Source organism: Fistularia commersonii, chromosome 15 (assembly GCF_037954325.1).
Source record: "Fistularia commersonii isolate RoL2024-O1a breed Wild chromosome 15, RoL_Fcom_v1.0, whole genome shotgun sequence".
NCBI classification, from domain to species: Eukaryota; Metazoa; Chordata; class Actinopteri; order Syngnathiformes; family Fistulariidae; genus Fistularia; species Fistularia commersonii.
In genome coordinates, this window is record NC_141298.1 from 495677 (window position 1) to 513511 (window position 17835).

General features: G+C 44.6%; 1 protein-coding gene across 2 annotated transcripts; it reads right to left on the minus strand.

Moving 5' to 3' along the window:
* Positions 1–777: 777 nt before the first annotated feature.
* Positions 778–17482, minus strand: tmprss15 (transmembrane serine protease 15). Of its 2 annotated transcripts, XM_086160231.1 has the most exons (24): positions 17298–17482; positions 17084–17220; positions 16784–16903; positions 12999–13104; positions 12791–12900; positions 12525–12665; positions 12299–12448; positions 11870–11975; positions 11317–11464; positions 11102–11243; positions 10878–10967; positions 10564–10689; positions 10337–10480; positions 9433–9543; positions 9174–9297; positions 8996–9094; positions 6764–6813; positions 4263–4322; positions 4038–4182; positions 3785–3966; positions 3408–3503; positions 3196–3335; positions 3066–3120; positions 779–1236 (listed from the first exon to the last, which is right to left on the minus strand). In XM_086160231.1, the coding sequence occupies exons 3-24, from the start codon at positions 16860–16862 to the stop codon at positions 1109–1111; spliced, it is 2532 nt and encodes an 843-aa protein (XP_086016357.1). In that variant the 5' UTR covers positions 16863–16903; positions 17084–17220; positions 17298–17482; the 3' UTR covers positions 779–1108. The 2 variants fall into 2 exon arrangements, with proteins under 2 accessions (XP_086016356.1, XP_086016357.1); XM_086160230.1 differs by lacking the exon at positions 17298–17482 and having other exon boundaries at positions 778–1236; positions 17084–17248.
* Positions 17483–17835: the final 353 nt, after the last annotated feature.

The window sequence follows — 17835 nt, forward strand, 5'->3', positions numbered from 1 at the left end:
CAGATGCTATATGGATGCAAAATACACATATTGCACAGAAACATCATTTCTGCCAAGAGGCAGAAGAATGTAGGGTGAGTTTAAAACTGCCTTAGAAGATAAAAGGCCAGCCAACCAGAAGTGATGCTTTTTTCCTGGCAGCTATTTTTTTGTCTTTTTCAGAGTTGGGATATTTAGTTCCAGTGGTAACGTGGTAACCTAACTGGAGACAAAGCCACAGTTCACCATGGGAAAGATAACATTAACATTTACTTCTTATTCTCATTCTCCTGGTTCTCAACTCAACAAGAAACTTGAGAATTAGCTTAAGTTTTCTTTCTCTTTTTTGTTCAGTCATGTGTGTTGTGCAGAATAAAAGATGCAACAACCCAAAAGTTATGCTTCTCAGGCAAACTTTTTTCAGCTGTTTCTATCATGCTCAGCTAATGCAGAGTCTTCTAATGTAATTATCTCAGCAAAACATGTTCAAATGGGTTGCTATCATCCTCCAGAATTCACCTCCTTTGTATTCATACAGTCCAGAATGCTTTAAGAATAATAATTCATCCTTTATTAATCCTGGTGGGAAAATTTGCTCTCTGTAATTAACCCATCATGGATGAACCATGAGTAGTGGGCATGCCGTCAGGGGTTCAGTGTCTTGCTGAAAAGCACTTCGGCACTGTTGGAGGAGCCGGGAATCGAACCAGGTTCCAAAGACGATAGGGCTACCTCCTGCGCCGCACTGTTAATGTTAATATTTGTTAATTACATGTAGAGTCATCAAAACAGAATCAACTCAGGTAATTTTTTTTTTGCTCAGATTTTTTAATTGGAATTTATACTGTTTTAATTTGCCCAGTGAAGGTCAAGAAGGACAGTTGTATTTTAGATCATAAAATCTATGCACTCAAGTCAACATGGACCTTCTTTCATCAGCAGTGATAATTCCATTCTGTTTCAAGTTCTTTGCATTGTCATTGCAACACAGACTCTAAATTACAGCAATGCAGGCTTTACAGTCATTTCACCAAAATTGTATTTATTGATTTTTTTTTCTGCCAGCCTATCTCTTGCTGTTGAACAGCAAACTGCACTAAATCTGAGGAGCCACGGGTCTGTTATGTCATCAGCTCCACCAGGACATGTTGAGGGATGACCGTCGCATCTGACTGATCCAGTTGATAAAGGATGACACATGGGCATACACTCCTGGTCTTTTTGGTTGCCCACAACCAACACCAAATGATGTCACACCTGCAGGACCCAAAGAAAAGGAAAAATGATCTCCAAAACAAAATTTTGTTCCCTGCAGAATTGGCAGTTAAATTCTAAGTTCCTCCTGTCTGCATGTTGAAGTGTCCTTGGGCACAACATCCATCCATCCATCCATCTTCTGCCGCTTATCTGAAGTCATGTCGCGAGAGCAGCCAGAGCAGGGAAGCCCAGACTTCCGTCTCCCTAGCCACATGGTCCAGCCACATGGTCCAGCTCTTCTGGGGGAATCCCAAGGTGCTCCCTGGCCAGCCAGGAGATATAGTCTCTCCAGTGTGTGCGTCTTGGGTTTTCCTCGTAGCTTCCTTCCAGATGGACATGCAACCTGACCAGATGCCCGAGCCAACTCATTTGACTTCTCTCTATACGGAGGAGCAGCAACTCTACTCTGAGCTCCTCCCGGATGGCCGAACTTCTTACCCTATCTCTAAGGGAGAGTCCAGCCACTCTACAGAGAAAATGAATTTCGGCTTCTTGTATCTGCAATCTCGTTCTTTTGGTCACTACCCATAGCCGTGACCATAGGTGAGAAGCCATAGGTGACAAGCCACAGAAGTCCAATAACAAAACACCACTTTGCTCACGTGAGTGTTGATGTCTCCGAGTGGAATAAGGGAGTCCCCAGTAGGAGCGCTCTCTAACGGCCCCTATAAGGACCCGAAGAAGGGTGGGTAAACTGAACTGCTGTTGGGTGCATAGCCGCAAACAACAGTCGCTACCCGTCTCTCCACCTGAAGGCAGAGGGAGGCTAACCTCTTGAACCCCCAATGTGCAGGCGCTGAGTCGGGGGGGCAAGCAACATGCCCACACCTGCCCGGCATTGTTCACCAGGGTAAAGATTAAAAAAGAGTAAAAAAGAGTTCAACCCCTCTAAAGATGCCTGGTTCCAGACCCATGCTGTACATCGAGGTGAGCCCAAATATATCTGTTCAGAATCTCTCCGCCTCACGCAACAGCTTGGGCTCCTTCCCCACCAGGGAGGTGACGTTCCATGTCCCTAGATCCAGCTTCTGCAGCCAAAGGTCAGACCGCCAAGATCCCCTGCTCTAGCCACCGCCCAGCTCACACTGCACCTGACCCCCTTGGTCCTTGCCATGTGTGGTGAGCCCAGGGGAAGAGTGACCCATGCGATCTCTTTGGGCTGTGCCCGCCTGAGCCCCTTGGGTGCAGGCCCAGCCACCCAGCCCTCACCATCACCGCCCCTGGGCCTGGCTCAAGGGGTGTGTGTGTGTGTGTGTGTGTGTGGGGGCGGGGGTCGCCTGTGTATAGGCAGGAGAATACTGTGTCCAATCATGTTGTTCTTCATGAGGGTCTTTGAGTCACGATTTGTCTGGTCCCTCACCTGGGACCAATATGACTTGGGTGACCATTCCAGGGACATAAAGCCCCTGACAACATAACTCCGCGGATCACTGGGACATGCAAACCCCTCCATCACGATAGGGTGGAAGCTCAGGGAGGAGTCTTTTGGCACGACCCTAAATAATTGCTCTTGATAATCTTGTGCCTTGCATAGAAGTTCTGCCACCATTTGTTTGAGAGTGAATTGGTGAATGTGAACAGGTGGAAAGCACTTTTGAATGGAAAGGCGATTTGTGCTTCACAAGTTGATACCTTTGACCTTAATCTCAAAAAATTCAGCAAAATAAGGACTGCAAAATTGCCTTTTCTTTCCCGTTGACAAAAGAATTTAATTTGTTTGTTCTCTCTTTCTCTCTTTGTCTGCTTCTGTCTGCTTCTGTGTGTGCCTGTGTGTGTGTATGTGTGTGTGTGTGTGTGTGTGTGTGTGTGTGTGTTAGCTTCCAACTGACCAATGAGAGTCCAGTATCCATCATCCAGACACATCAGAGGACCACCCGAGTCTCCCTGGATATGAATCAAATTTTACTCAAGAAGGACTTCAGTTATCTGTGGAACAAATTGCTATGTGTTTTAGGTCACCTGACAGGAGTCCACTCCACCCCATGGGTAGCCAGCACAAACCATGCTAGATGTAATCACATATTCGGGTAATTCACGTTGACACTGAGCATTGGGCAACAAAGGAACCTGCGCCTCCTGGAGGATGTTAGGGTAGGAACCTGCGAGACACCAAGGTGAAAATTAAACAGATGGATAAGATAAAAACACAAGAAATTGACTGACAATCTCACCCCCTTCAGCATCTCGCCCCCAACCGGCGATGAAACACATCTTTCCTGCAATGACTTGTTGGCCTGCTTCAGGTAGACAAACTGGCTGGACAAAGTCTGCACACGCACGCACGCACGCACGCACGCACGCACGCACGCACGCACGCACGCACGCACGCACGCACGCACGCACGCACGCACACACACATGAAGGAACCAATGAAGACACTCATAAAATCAGGAAGTAATGAAGATGGGCATGACCTTTGTTTGCTGCAGTGTTTTTTTTTAGAACGTTATGTCCTCAATGAATTGCCATAGTCATCCATTCTTTTTTCACAAACTTTTTAAATCTCAGATGAACAAGAGAAACATCAAATTAAGGGAGGACTACTGACCTGTGAAGTTGATCGGGTGCTGGAGGTGAATCATGGCAATGTCAGCCTGTTTTGTCAGACGATCATATTGTCCGTTGATGATGATTTGATCAATGTGCCGAATCTGAACCTGCGAAGAGCTTGCCTCATTCTGAGCATGAAGACCAAACTTGGCAGTCCACCACTGGGTGTGTAGGTTCTTACTGTATGACAGTTCACATTTCACTGTGATATCACATGTTTACAAGGAGCACCATCGCTGACAGTGTCTTACCCGTACACACAGTGTGCAGCAGTCAACAGCCAGTCAGAGTTGAGCACTGATGCACCGCAGCAGTGGTGCCCTTTCCAGTGCAGAGACACCATCCAAGGCCATGCGCCTTTTTCTGTGTCCACTCCACCCACCACTTTGACATCACCTGTCAGTTAGACAAAAATTAAAAAATCCCACTTCCAGATTTAATGCTATCACAAACATTGCTAACAGTTTTCTTCTTACCATGACTCTTTGACTGCTTTTCCCCTGCTGTGTCATTGATGGCAAAACGAACACCACATGCTGACACACAGACAGAAAGTCTAAATTAAAATTCAAAACTTGAAACACTTGGTAGTTGTAACATTTATTGAGGCTTATCCTTTTAATTTTGCTAATGCAGCTTCAAGGCAGCAAGGGCCGGTGTCTCCCTGAGCCAGCCTCGGGCTCGGGGGGGCACGGGGTCTGTGTTGTCCTGAGCCGGTCCCAAGCCCGGATAAATGCAGAGGATCGCGTCACAGAGGGCATCTGGCGTAAATCTTTTGCCCCCCCAAACATGGGAATCAAACCTAATAACCGGATCATACTGGATCGGTCGAGGCCCCGGTTAACAACGACCACCATTGGTACCAATGACCTACAGGGTACCAATTGAAACTGGGCTACTGTAGGTCAAAGAAGGAGAGGAGGAAGGCCTGTTTGGAAGCAGAGAGAGAAGAGGAAAGGCAAAAGTCTGGGATGGAGCGTAAGGACTTTGAATATCAGGACTATGACAGGAAAAGGTAGAGAGTTGGTTGACATGATGCTGAGAAGGAAGATGGATATACTGTGTGTCCAGGAGACCAGGCGGAAAGGTAGTAAGGGTAGAAGCTTGGGAGTAGGCTTCAAGTTGTACTATTATGGTTACTGACAGAGAGAGAAATGGAGTAGGAGCTATCTTGAAGGAGGAGTTTGTTAGGAATGTTCTGGAGTTGAAAAGAATGTCAGATAGACTTACAGTATGAGTCTGAAACTGGAAATTGAAGGTGTGATGCTCACTGTTGTCAGTGGCTGTGCCCTCGAGGTGGGATTTGAATTTGAAGAGAAGGAGAAGTTCTGGAATGAGCTAGATGAAGTGATGCAGAATCACCCCAGAGATGATAGAGTGGTAATTGCCCAATGAAAAACGGCAGGAGGCAGAGGCAGAGGTTGCAGAGATGAAAATACTAAGGTTCTCTTTGGGACTGACCAGGATGGATAGGATCAGGAATAAGTCTATTAGAGGGAATGGTCATGTTAGATGATTTGGAGAGAAGGTTAGAGAGGCCAGACTGAGATGGTTCGGTCATCTACAGAGGCGTGATAGTGAATATATTGGTAGATGGATGCTGGAATTGGAGCTGCCAGACAGGAGGTCTTGAAGAAGACCAAGGAGAAGATTTATGGACGTAGTGAGAGAGGATATGAAGGTAGTTGGTGTGAGAGAGAAGGATACAGAGAATAGGGTTAGATGGAGACGGTTGATTTGCTGTGGCGACCCCTTAAGAGAAAAGACGAAAGGAGAAAAAGAAGAGGGATAAAGTTGATGAGCTATACAATGAAGTTATTGGAAAGAGAAGTGGAAACTAGGCTGAGAACAGCATTTGCGAGCAGCAGTCTTTTATTTCTAGAAAGAGTTCTACAGATGCAGTATTTGCTTTAAGAATGCTGGTGGAAAAGCACAGAGAAGGTCAGAGGGAGCTGCATTGTGCCTTTGTAGACCTAGAAAAAGCATATGACAGGTGGGACTCCATCAGTGATCAGCTCTGAGCCCCTTCTTGTTTGCGGTGGTGATGGACAGGCTAACAGGTGAGCTTAGACAGGAATTTCCATGGACCAGATGGCTCTGTGGTGAGAGCAGAGAACAGGTTGAGGAAAATCGAGAGAGGTACAGGTGTGAGCTGGAAAGGAGAGGAATGAAAGTTTGTTGCAGCAAGACAGAGTATTTGTGTTTGAATAAGAAGAACCCGGGGGGAATGGTGAGGCTACAGGAGTGGAAATCAAGAAGTTGGAGGATTTCAGATACTTGAGGTCAATAGTCCAGAGCACCGGAGAGTGTGGAAAGAGATGGGTTCAAGCATGTTGAAATGGTTGGAGAAAAGTGTCAGGGGTACCTTGCGATAGAAGGCTATCAGCCAGATTGAAAGGAAAGGTGTACAAGACAGTGGTAAGACCAGCAATGCTGAATATTCTAGAAACAGTTACATTGACGAAAACACAATGACTTTGGGAGTGACCAGGATAGATAGGATCAGAAATTAGTCTGTCAGAGGAACAGCATATTAGATGTTTTGGAGAGAAGGTCAGAGAAGCCAAACTGAGAGGATTTGGTCATGTACAGAGGAGGGATAGTGTATATATTGGTAGATGGATGCTGGTATTGGAGCTGCCACACAGGAGGTCTCGAGAAACTCCAAAGAGACGATTTATGGACGTAGTGAGAGAGGATATGAGGGTAGTTGGAATGAGAGAGGATATGAAGGTAGTTGGAATGAGAGAAGAGGATACAGTAAAAAATAAGGTTAGATGAATTAGGTTGATTTGCTGTGGCGACCCCTCAAGGGGAAAGCCGAAAGGAGAAGAAAACCCTTTTAATCTTGGTTTCTGGTCTCTGCATACTTTTTCTGTGCAGGATATCATAAAATGTTTTTCATTCTTACTTTAACCCCATCTGATTGCTGCTCCTAACATTTACTCAAGCTGCAAATTGTAAAATATTCACTCACGGTGGTTGTCACAGTTGAGAGAAATCACTCGCTTACTGATGCAGGTTTCACTGTAAAACAGAAGAATAAATTGAATGAGAATTTCAGTTAATATATGCCATGGGATATTCAACCTTTCATCAGACCACTGTATTTGACATCTTAGTGTCTTTCTCCTTCTGGTTCAAATTATAAGTGACACCACTTGGGTAGCTAAGGTGATTAATTAACCACAAAAGACACACCCAGGCTTGATCAAGCTATGGAAGGCCTAGTTCAGCAGAGGGTATCTTGTGACAAAGGGCCTAAGCACCCTGTGATGCTGACCAACACAACTGATGATGTGACCCGCTGATAAAGCAGCATAGTAGCCACCCCCCAGATCCCATTAATTTATCCATACCCCTACTTTGGAACACATCCCATCAAGGGATATGAGTCTTTAAACGTATAAAGGATGTGATTTGGTTGTGCAAAGTCCTCTCAGAGAACTTTTGCCACAAGTATGTCAAAAATGGATGTAACTGATCCAATTGGAAAGGTAAGTATCTCTGGTGCTATTTGAATTAACAAAGCATATAACATACCTACTTCTTGGTAGAGCAATTCTCATGTTCTGTCCATGTCCTCCTGCCTATTTTCTCTCTATGTTCTCCTTGTTCTCCTGCCTGTGTTCTCTGTGTTGTCTCCATGTTCCCTTCCGGGGTTCTATCTCTATGTTCTCCTGCATGGGGCTTCTCTGTTCTCATGCTAGGGTTCTCTGCTTTCTCTCCATGTTCTTCTGCCTGGGCTCTGTCCATGTTCACCTCCTCCATGGGTTCTCTCTTTGCGTTCTCTCCATGCTCTCAAGCTGGAGTTCTCTCCTGGATTCTCTTTGTGTGTTCTCACCATTGTCCCCTGACTGGGTTTGCTCCAGGTTCTCCTGTCTGGGGAAGCTCTCCTTCCTGGGATTTCTCTTTGTTCTGCTGACTGTTCTCTCCATGCTCTTTTGCCTGGTTTCTTTTGTCATGTTCTATCCATGTCTTCCTGTAGGGGTTCTCTTTGTTTATTCTCTGTGTTCTCCTGCCAAGGTTCATCTCCACATTGTCCCGCCTGGGTTCTTTCTATGGTCTCCTTGTTCTCCTGCCTGTGTTTTCTCTTTTCTCCATGTTCTCCTTCCGGGGTTCTCTGTGCTGTCTCCATATTTTCATCCCAGGTTCCCTTTCCTGTTCTTCTCTGTATGTCTTCCTCTGTTCTCTCCCTTCGATTCCTTTTTTCTCTCCATGTTCTCCTGCCTGGGTTCTCCTTCGTTCCCCATGTCCCCTTGCATTGCTTCCCTCTATGTTCTATGTTCCCCTGCCTGGTGACCATATCGAAAGACCTCCCCATTAAAAACGATTAAAACATAAGGGGTTGTATCAAAAATTCCTCTTATTGAGTTTGACTCTGAATACTGTAAATGCCGATAAAGCTGCGCTTGATAAAAAAAAGTTGTATGGATTACAGTAAAAATCTTTCTGTTATGGTAAATGGACTTGAAGATGTTTCACCTCCCTGAGGGACTTCTTCAGTTTTAATGATGTGGGGGGCAGTGTCCGAATATATGTGCCAGGGTTTTGGGCGGGTCTAGGTCATGCTGGTTTGTTATGTAAATGTAAGAGTTGATCGGCAGATACTAGGACTAAGGGGGTTGTTATGCTAATGGAGGTGTCGTTCGATGGGACGAGAGAGCAATTTTTGTGGGATTACCTGGATTGGAATGTGAAAAGGTAAAGCTAAATAAAGGAGTGAAACCTGTTAGATCACATGAACTCAGACTCATGTGGAAGTTACCAGGAATGGTTCTAGCGGTGAATCTTTCCTGGTTGTTTAGAAGGTGCAGATGGGCCTGGTCCACGTGTACAAATCTGTCTTGGTATTGATCCCAGTACGGCATTATACGTTTGTTAAAGGTTGTGTCTTAGACCCCCTTCTCTATTCAGAGATGTTTTTTTCTTCCACATGCGCCTCAGTTCATGTGATCACTCATTTCAGGTAATCACAAAAGTTGCTCTTTTATCCCAAGAAACGACACCCCATTAGCGTAACAATTCCCTTAGAGTTAAAAGCTTCTTGGATGAGGGGTGAAATGTCTTCAAGAGAAGAAATTCAAGTCCAGTTGCCACGACAAGAAGATTTTGACAAGAATTCACCATGATCTGGATGACTAAGAATCTCCACATACATGCTACGGACTACAGTAACAGTTGTTGTTCTGACTCTAGTCTTAAGTACCTTATACTGGTCTCTAGGGTCCCATTATTGCTGGTAATTCTGAAGATGGCAAACAAGGACTCTTCAGGCAGAGCAGGAAGTGAAGAGGCTTCACCAGACCTATGGGACAGATAGGTACTGTAATCCTGACGGGTGAGAGAGAGTTGACTTTGGCAGGCGAAACTGGAAGGGTGATTACCTGTATCCCAGGTACTGACAAGTGAAAGAGGAGAGCTGAGAGTTCCAGCCATCTGAACAGACGCTGAGCAGCAAAGAATTAACCTGAATGTGGAGGCGACCGGAACCTTCACCCTGCAAAATAACTGTAGGGCATTTTAAGCTAGCAAAATCTGTTAATGTCAAGTAATGACAGTTCAGCACAAGTCCCTTGAATATAGAATTTAAGTTCACTCCACAATGATTAGGCCTTATCTTACGCCATTATTATTTTGACCTACCACAGTTTGCTTCGTCTGAGGCATCGGGACAGTCAGCGACTCCATCACACTGACGTTTGCCATGGATACATTCTCCAGTCTGACACTGGAAGTGACTGTCTGCACATGATACTGCTCACAAGGAGCAGAGAGGGGAAGAGTGGTCAGGGGGCCCAGACTGAGATTTTACTGACTTTTTTGTTTGGGGAAAAATATACTGACAATTTTTAAGGAGTAGTTACTAAATAACCACAGCTGTAAACTAATGAGCCCACCATAGGAGTGGAGTCTTGTGTAAAATTATCTTCAAGTTCTCTAAAGATTTTTTGAGATGAAGTGAGTGATTCGTAAAGTATTGAAATGAGAATTCAGGAGCATTAAAGAATTTTAAAAAAGATCTCTTGCAATGAAAGTATTGCATTTTAAAGCCCTGTGCTTGACATTAAAGGGCCTTCTGTTTTTTTGTATGTATGTAAAGAAAATGCACCCACAAAAGTCTAAGATATTGCATTAAGCATTAACTTAGTCATATTTAAAGTGGGTATACTGACTTGCTGGGTTCTGATTCAACATTTTGAGACCATTTTAGAAAGTTCCCACTGAAATATTTAAGCAAGGTTTTCCTTGAAAAGTGTCCATAATGATTTCAATAATTAAGCTATTTGGTGGGTGAGGGGGTGAAAGGGGCATCATGCATTGATTTTCCCAGAACATTTAAAGGAGCTGGAGGGTATGTCTTCAAAACGGTACTTTCTGTGTTCAACACTGTACACTTTCAAAATGCTCTCTGACCAAAGTGACATAATTGTAATGTTCAAGAAACCAAACCAAGTTCTATTCATGTTCTTAAAAGAATTTCTGAAAGAATTACAATATTTGAAGCAACTTAACAGAAACAGAACCAGTTTTGAAGTTGAAGCCTCACCTGGTGACCCCAAGTTGACCCCAGATGTGAAGTTGGCCCGGAAGCCTCGCCTGTAACCTGACTCATCTGTGAAGAACCGAACTGTCATTTCATTGGCTGAGGAGAAAAAGTCTCCAGGGGGCACATCGTCGCCGGTGAGGACAACTGATGGAAACACAAGCACATCTGTAAGAACCTCCGTCACGGATGTCAGAGAGGTGACACACCAAACTCAAGCAACTGCTCACCCAGTATGGTAGAATTTGGCCCAGCCCCATCTCGCACCTCCAAAACATCAAAGGTGGATTCAATGTCCAGGTCAAGAAGGTGGAGTTGAATGTTCTGTCCTGGCTTGGTGTTGAGTATCCACACACCTTCACAGAAACAAGTTTCTTTGTGTGTGTAGTGACTGATGTTTTTCATATACTTTTTGTTTCCATTAAACAAGGAGTCCTTCAAATTGTGCAAAAGAACAGTTTTTTTTAATTTTCTTTCAAAGATTATGATGTTTTCTGTCAAGAGAAATTAGGGAGTATGACACTGAAAGTTAAGGTGGACTCACAGCGAGCATTGGTCCCATAAGAATGTGGGTAATTTGGAGATGTGAAAGTTGAATTTGGCTCCCAAAGCTCAAAGGGTCCTCCGCAATCCGCTGGAATAGAGAAATTGGTATCATATGCACACACCCAATCACGATACACTTAGACCTTTATCAGTTCATCATCATCACATCATTCACACTTTTCCCCTTGCGAGGTTTAAGGAGACAGAACATCTTTGTCCCACCTGGTAAAAGGGGCGGTGGTGTAGGGGGAAGAACATTGGTAGGGTCCGGAGGGGCGGGACCACAGGGTTGATCAGTCAGTGTTATGTCATCAAGGGCGATATCATTCTGCATCCCTGTATTCTTAAGAGCTTCAAAAACCACCTGGGGAAGTCCGAACCCAATTGAGCTGACTGATTGGGGATCAGATGCCAACATTCAGGAAGACGTCACCAACCGTGGTCTCTGCTGTGAGGTCAAGGGTCACTTGGCCGTAGTTCCAGTTGTCGCCAAAGTTACCCACTTTCTGGAATGCCAGTGTGACATAAGACATTTGAAAGAGCAGGACTCTGAGACTATGGACATCCTCTCCAAACATGTGGTACCTGCCAATCAATAAAATATTGATTGATTTTGATTAGATTTTCACTCCATTAAAGAATGCAAGATGAAGCCAATTTTAGTTTAGTGTATTTATGTGTGCGTTTGTGCAAGTATTTGCACGGAGGTTTTGGCTGGAGGAAGAAATTGTGGGTAGATCCAAAAGAGTGCAAGATCCTGAGAAGCAAGTATAATTATTCTAAGAAGGTGCAGAGACGTTCAAAAACAATGACAATTACCAGAGAGTAGATTCTCTGAACACAGAGCTGAAACTGAGACAGAAATTCGGGAAACAAAACAGATACTGTTCCTCTCCGGATGGAATTCTGCTTAAAGCCCAACCCAGAACCTGGTCCTGATCCAGAATTATGACTTTTGATCTGTGTGTATGTTGATGCCTCCTTGTTTACCAGAAGTGCAGACACATGGGCTGGGTGGATGGATCCAGGGGTAAGCTCTGGATCCTGAAGCTCTTCAGCCACTGGCCTGGACTGAAGGGAGTGACGAGGTAGAATCCTGCAACATAAATAATATTATACTACCCCTGCTATTACAACTGGTGCTGCTGGTGCTGAAAAATACATACCACTGGTACATCTGACATTACTGCTATTTATACTACTGCTCTTATTAATACTATTGATAATACTAGTACAGCTGATATCACAGCCACAAAGTGCGACAGTTGCACTACTGATAGTACTGAAACAAAAAATAAGTTTACAAAATCTTACTATTACTTCTGTTGATTACACAGCTATTAATAAGACTTGTACAGTTGATACCACAGTACTACCACTTTTAGTCTATGCCCCTCATTTATTTTCAATGACAGCAACCTGATTGGTTTCCCAGCGTGTGGTCAATACTCGGCCCAGTGAGTAGAGGAAATGCGGGTCCGTGCATCAAAATCCAGTCAGCATCATCATCAAGCTGCTGCCGCCAGAAACACATTCCATGCTCAAATGTGCAAGACACCTTTTCCTTGTCTTAAAAAAAAATATAGAACATGAGACATCTTGTATGGCAACAAATTGTCATAAAAAGGGCAGAGGTCAAGCTTACTAGAGAGACTTGACAGGTTGATGGTGCGATACGTGGCACTGAACCCTGATAGGTTGTTGACATCATCAGAGGAAAACTCTATTGTTGACTGGTCAGACAGGAGCCAGACGGTCCCAGGAGGGATGGAGCCTGATAGCTCAGCTAGATAATCATATGAGTCAGTAATTTAATTCACCTGACCGAAGACCTGTTACTGGTTAGAGATGTGATCCTAGTCAGGCCCTGTTCCTTGTGTTGGTCCAGGACAGGATCCTAAGAGTCCAGACCTGTCAGTTTCTTGTTGCTTGCAACTCCTTCATAAAGTCTCAGCTGGTCCTGGTTCTCTTCTGTATCAAAACTCAGGAAATCAATCTGGATCGAGGAATCCCTCTCAACTCTGAAATCATTTTCCAAAACATATAATATTCTAGCATCTACTGACTGGTTACTTTCTTTTGCAGTCGTACCATGTTTCGCAGTACTGTAACCTCTGACCTTATGATCCAGCGACAGAACCTGCTGTTGTACATCTCTAGTTGGTTTGATGAGCTGAAGTAGCCACTGGGTCCATGCAGCAGGAACTGTCCGTCACATGGCGTTGCTATGGAGACAATGATTAGGATGTAAAGTTTGATAGGCATCATGAAAATCTTTAGGGAATATAATCATATCAAATGGTTGGTTCTTTCTTCTATCTAGCTAGATAAGTATGTTGTTCAGTGTCTGTACCAATTAGCCACCTGGGGGTCATGCAATGCTGGGTAGGTTTTCATCTGGCCCTGTCACTGCTTTATCGCAGGGCCAAAATTGCAGACATACAAACATTCATTCTTTCATCCAATCATATGGAAAATTTTGTCTTCCCTTAACCTACTGACTGTTTTTGGACATGGGATGATAACTGGAGACACAGTTCTGTATGCAAACTCCTTTTAGAAATGTCCATAAGATGGGGGATTCAAAGCAATCTGCACCATATGCTGCCCCCATAGCCAGAATAATCAAATGTATTTATCTAGACTCTAGATATGCAGCCTCAGGGCGGCAGGGCGGCAGTGTCTCTCCAAGCCTGCCTTGGGGGGACACGGACCAGTGTCTCCCTGTGCCGGTCCCAAGGCCTGATAATTGCAGAGGGTTGCGTCAGGAAGGGCATCCAGCGTAAAACTTTTGCCAAAACCAAACATGCGAGTCAACCATAACTATACCATACCGGATCGGTCGCGGACCAGGTTAACAACGACCACCATTGGTACTGATGACCTACAGGGTACTAATGGAAATTGGGCTACTGTGGGTCAAAGAACAAGAACAAGAAGAGGAGGAGTGCGTGTTCGGAAACAGAGAGAGAGGAGGAAAGGAAAGAGCCTGGGACTGAGAGTAGGGACTCTGAATATTGGGACTATGACAGGAAAAGGTAGAGAGTTGGTTGACATGATGCAGAGAAGGAAAGTGGATATACTGTGTGTCCAGGAGACCAGGTGGAAAGGTAGTAAGGCTAGAAGCTTAAGAGCAGGCTTTAAGTTGTACTATTATGGTACTGACAAGAAGAGAAATTGAGTTGGAGTTATCTTGAAGGAGGAGTTTGTGAGAACGTCCTAGAGGTGAAAAGAATGTCAGATAGACTTATGAGTCTGAAATTGAAAATTGAAGGTGTGATGCTTAATGTTGTTAGTGGCTATGCCCCACAGGTGGGATGTGAATCTGAAGAGAAGGAGAAGTTCTGGAATGAGTTGGATGAAGTGATGCAGAGTATTCCCAGAAATGAGAGAGTGGTAATTGGTGCAGACTTCAACGGACATGTTGGTGAAGGCAATAGAGGGGATGAGGAAGTGATGGGCAGATATGGTATCCAGGATAGGAATGCAGAGGGACAGATGGTGGTAGATTTTGCAAAAAGGATGGAAATTGGCTGTAGTGAATACCTTTTTCCAGAAAAAACAGGAACATAGGGTAACTTATAAGAGCGGAGGTAGGAGCACGCAGGTAGGCTCTTGTATAGACGAGGTATCCTGAAAGAGATCAGTGACTGCAAAATAGTTGTAGGTGAGAGTGTAGCCAGACAGCATAGGATGGTGGTTTGTAGGATGACTCTGGTGACAAGGAAGATGAAGAGGACAAAGGCAGAGCAGAGAACAAAGTGGTGGAAGCTGAAAAGGGAAGAGTATTGCATGGTTTTCAGGGAGGAGTTGAGAAAGGGTCTGGGTGGTCAGGGTGAGCTTCCAGATGATTGGACAACTACAGCTAGTGTTATCAGGGAGACAGGTAGAAGAGTACTTGGTGTGTCATCTGGAAGGAAAGTAGATAAGGAGACTTGGTGGTGGAATGAGGAAGTGCAAGAGTATATACGGAGAAAGCGGTTAGCAAAGAAGAACTGGGATACTGAGAGGACTGAAGAGAACAGACAGGAGTTCAGGGAGATGCGGCAAAAGGTAAAGATAGAGGTAGCAAAGGCCAAACAAAGGGCATACGATGACTTGTATGCTCGGTTGGATAGTAAGGAGGGTGAGAATGATCTATACAGGTTGGCGAAACAGAGATAAAGATGGGAAGGATGGACAACAGGTCCGGGTGATTAGGGACAGAGAGGGAAATGTATTGACAGATACTAGAAGAGTGATGGGAAGATGGAAAGAGTACTTTGAAGAGCTGATGAATGTGGAAAATGAAAGAGAGGCAAGGGTAGAAGACGTACTATTGTAGACCACAAAGTAGCACAAATTAGTAAAAGTGAAGTGAGGAAGGCATTGAAGAGGATGAAGAGTGGAAAAGCAGTTGGTCCTGATGATATACCTGTGGAGGTGTGGAAGTGTCTAGGAGAGGCAGCGGTAGATTTTCTGACTAGATTATTCAACAGGATCTTAGATAGTGAGAAGATGCCTAAAGAATGGAGACAAAGTGTGATGGTGCCTATTTTTAAGAATAAAGGGGATGTGCAGAATTGTGGCAACTATAGAGGGATAAAGTTGATGAGCCATAGAATGAAGTTATGGGAAAGAGTAGGGGAAACTAGACTGAGAGCAGAAGTCAGCATTTGTGAACAGCAGTATGGCGTCATGCCTAGAAAGAGTACTACAGATGCAGTATTTGCTGTGAGAATGCTAATAGAAAAGTACAGAGAAGGCCAGAGGGAGCTGCATTGTGTTTTTGTAGACCGAGAAAAAGCATATGACAGGGTGCCAAGAGAGGAGCTCTGGTATTGTATGAGGAAGTCTGGAGTGGCAGAGAAGTATGTTAGACTGGTGCAGGACATGTATGCTAGCTATGAGACACTGTCCTACAGTGTGCTGTAGGGGTAACAGAGAAGTTCAAGGTGGAGGTGGGACTCCATCAGGGATCAGCTCTGAGTCCCTTCTTGTTCGCAATGGTGATGGATAGGCTGACAGATGAGGTCAGACAGGAATCCCCATGGACCATGATGTTTGCGGATGACATTGTGATCTGTAGTGAGCAGACAACAGGTAGAGGAAAATCTAGAGAGGTGGATGTGTGCTCTGGAAAGGAGAGGAATGAAAGTTAGTCGCAGCATGACAGAATATATGTCTGTCAATGAGGGGAACTCGGGTGGAATGGTGAGGCTACAGGGAGTGGAGATCAAGAAGCTGGAGGATTTCAGGTACTTAGGGTCAACAGTCCAGAGCAACGGAGAGTGTAGAAAAGAGGTGAAGAGACGGGTCCAAGCAGGTTGGAATGGGTGGAGAAAAGTGTCAGGGGTACTATGTGATAGAAGACTTTCAGCCAGAATAAAAGGAAAGGTGTACAAGACAGTGGTGAGACCAGCGATGCTGTATGGACTAGAAACTGTTATAATGACCAAAAGACAGCAGGCAGAACTAGAGGTTGCAGAGATGAGGATGTAGAGGTTCTCTTTGGGAGTGACCAGGATGGATAGGATCAGGAATGAGTCTATCAGAGGAACAGCACATGTCAGATGTTTTGGAGAGAAGGTCAAAGAAGCCAGACTGAGATGGTTCGGTCATGTACAGAGGAGGGATAGAGAATATATTGGTAGACGGATTCTGGAATTGGAGCTGCCAGGCAAGAGGTCTCGAGGAAGACCAAAGAGAAGATTTATGGACGTAGTGAGAGAGGATATGAAGGTAGTTGGTGTGAGAGAGGAGGATAAAGAGAATAGGGTTAAATGGAGAAAGTTGACTCGCTGTGGCGACCCCTGACGGAAAAGAGCCGAAAGAAGAAGAAGAAGAAGAAGATTTATCTAGACTCTAGAGCAACAAAATCAGAATAAAAAACATACAATAATTGGGGTATTAAATATCACTGACCACAGCGAGTGGCATCCTCATCCGAGCCACCAAGACAGTCTTCAACGCCGTCACAGAAGCGATCGGTGGATATACACATCAGTTGATCGGGGCACGGAGCATGATGAGGATGACATGATGCTGGGGATGTAGGTGATACATCAGAAACCCTTATAGCTCACGAGAAACCCCCGACTTTATGAGAAAATGAACTGGTTTTGGAATAAATCAAAATACTAATTTTGAATTCTGAAGTTATATTTATGATATTACAACTCAAGGAGCTGCAGTGATTGGGTGACAGAGAGCATGTGACCTCACCTGTAATGTTGATGCTTTCCTTATTAAAGACCAATCCCCTGCTGTCCTGAAGCCCTGTGCTTAATTGCTCCTGCACTTCCACTGGGTCAATGAGCTTATCAAACTTGAGGTTAAAGGTCACCACTACACTGCCTTGTCTGAAGGCACACAGACCATCATCCATCACGTTTATGGATGACAACAATCAATAATCAAGAAACTACAAGAGACTCACCCAAAGTGTGTAACCTGGCACCACCTGAAATGGGAATTGGGGTTGCCATGGTGGAATGCCTCCCAGACCTACAGACCAATCAACATCAACAAATCATGACCAGTTGACCAATTTCAAGGAAACAATCTCATCTCAGACTTAAGAGACCAATCTCAACACCCCAAAAGTCTAACAGTTTCGATCATCTCTCTGTGAATCTGAAACATTTTTTTTTCACCAGCTGCTGGATGTCAAAGGCCAGGGCTTTAAACTGGGGACTGCTGGGATTGTTCAGTTCATCTGAGAAAATGGCTCCGTCTGTGATCACCATGGTCCCGCTGAGGGCTGCCGGGCCTGTTTTAACTTCACACACATTTATACATATCACCGATGAGCATCTACAATGGGCAAAGCAGCAAATAATTGTTACCTTCAGGATGAAGAATGATCCAGCAAACAACAATAAGTCCAACGCAGCAGACCAGCAGCAACAAGGTGATGGCAAGTATGAACTCCAGAAGTGAGGGACGCTTCATCTTTGAAAGCCTTGAGTGACTGG

Coding starts and splice junctions, on each gene's coding strand:
- tmprss15 (XM_086160230.1), bottom strand. CDS start 17,246: ATGGATGATGGTCTGTGTGCCTTCAGACAAGGCAGTGTAGTGGTGACC. Junction 12,449..12,524: donor CAACCTGTCAAGTCTCTCTA/GTAAGCTTGACC, acceptor TTTTTTTTTAAG/ACAAGGAAAAGGTGTCTTGC. Junction 3,504..3,784: donor GCACCCGATCAACTTCACAG/GTCAGTAGTCCT, acceptor GTGCGTGTGCAG/ACTTTGTCCAGCCAGTTTGT.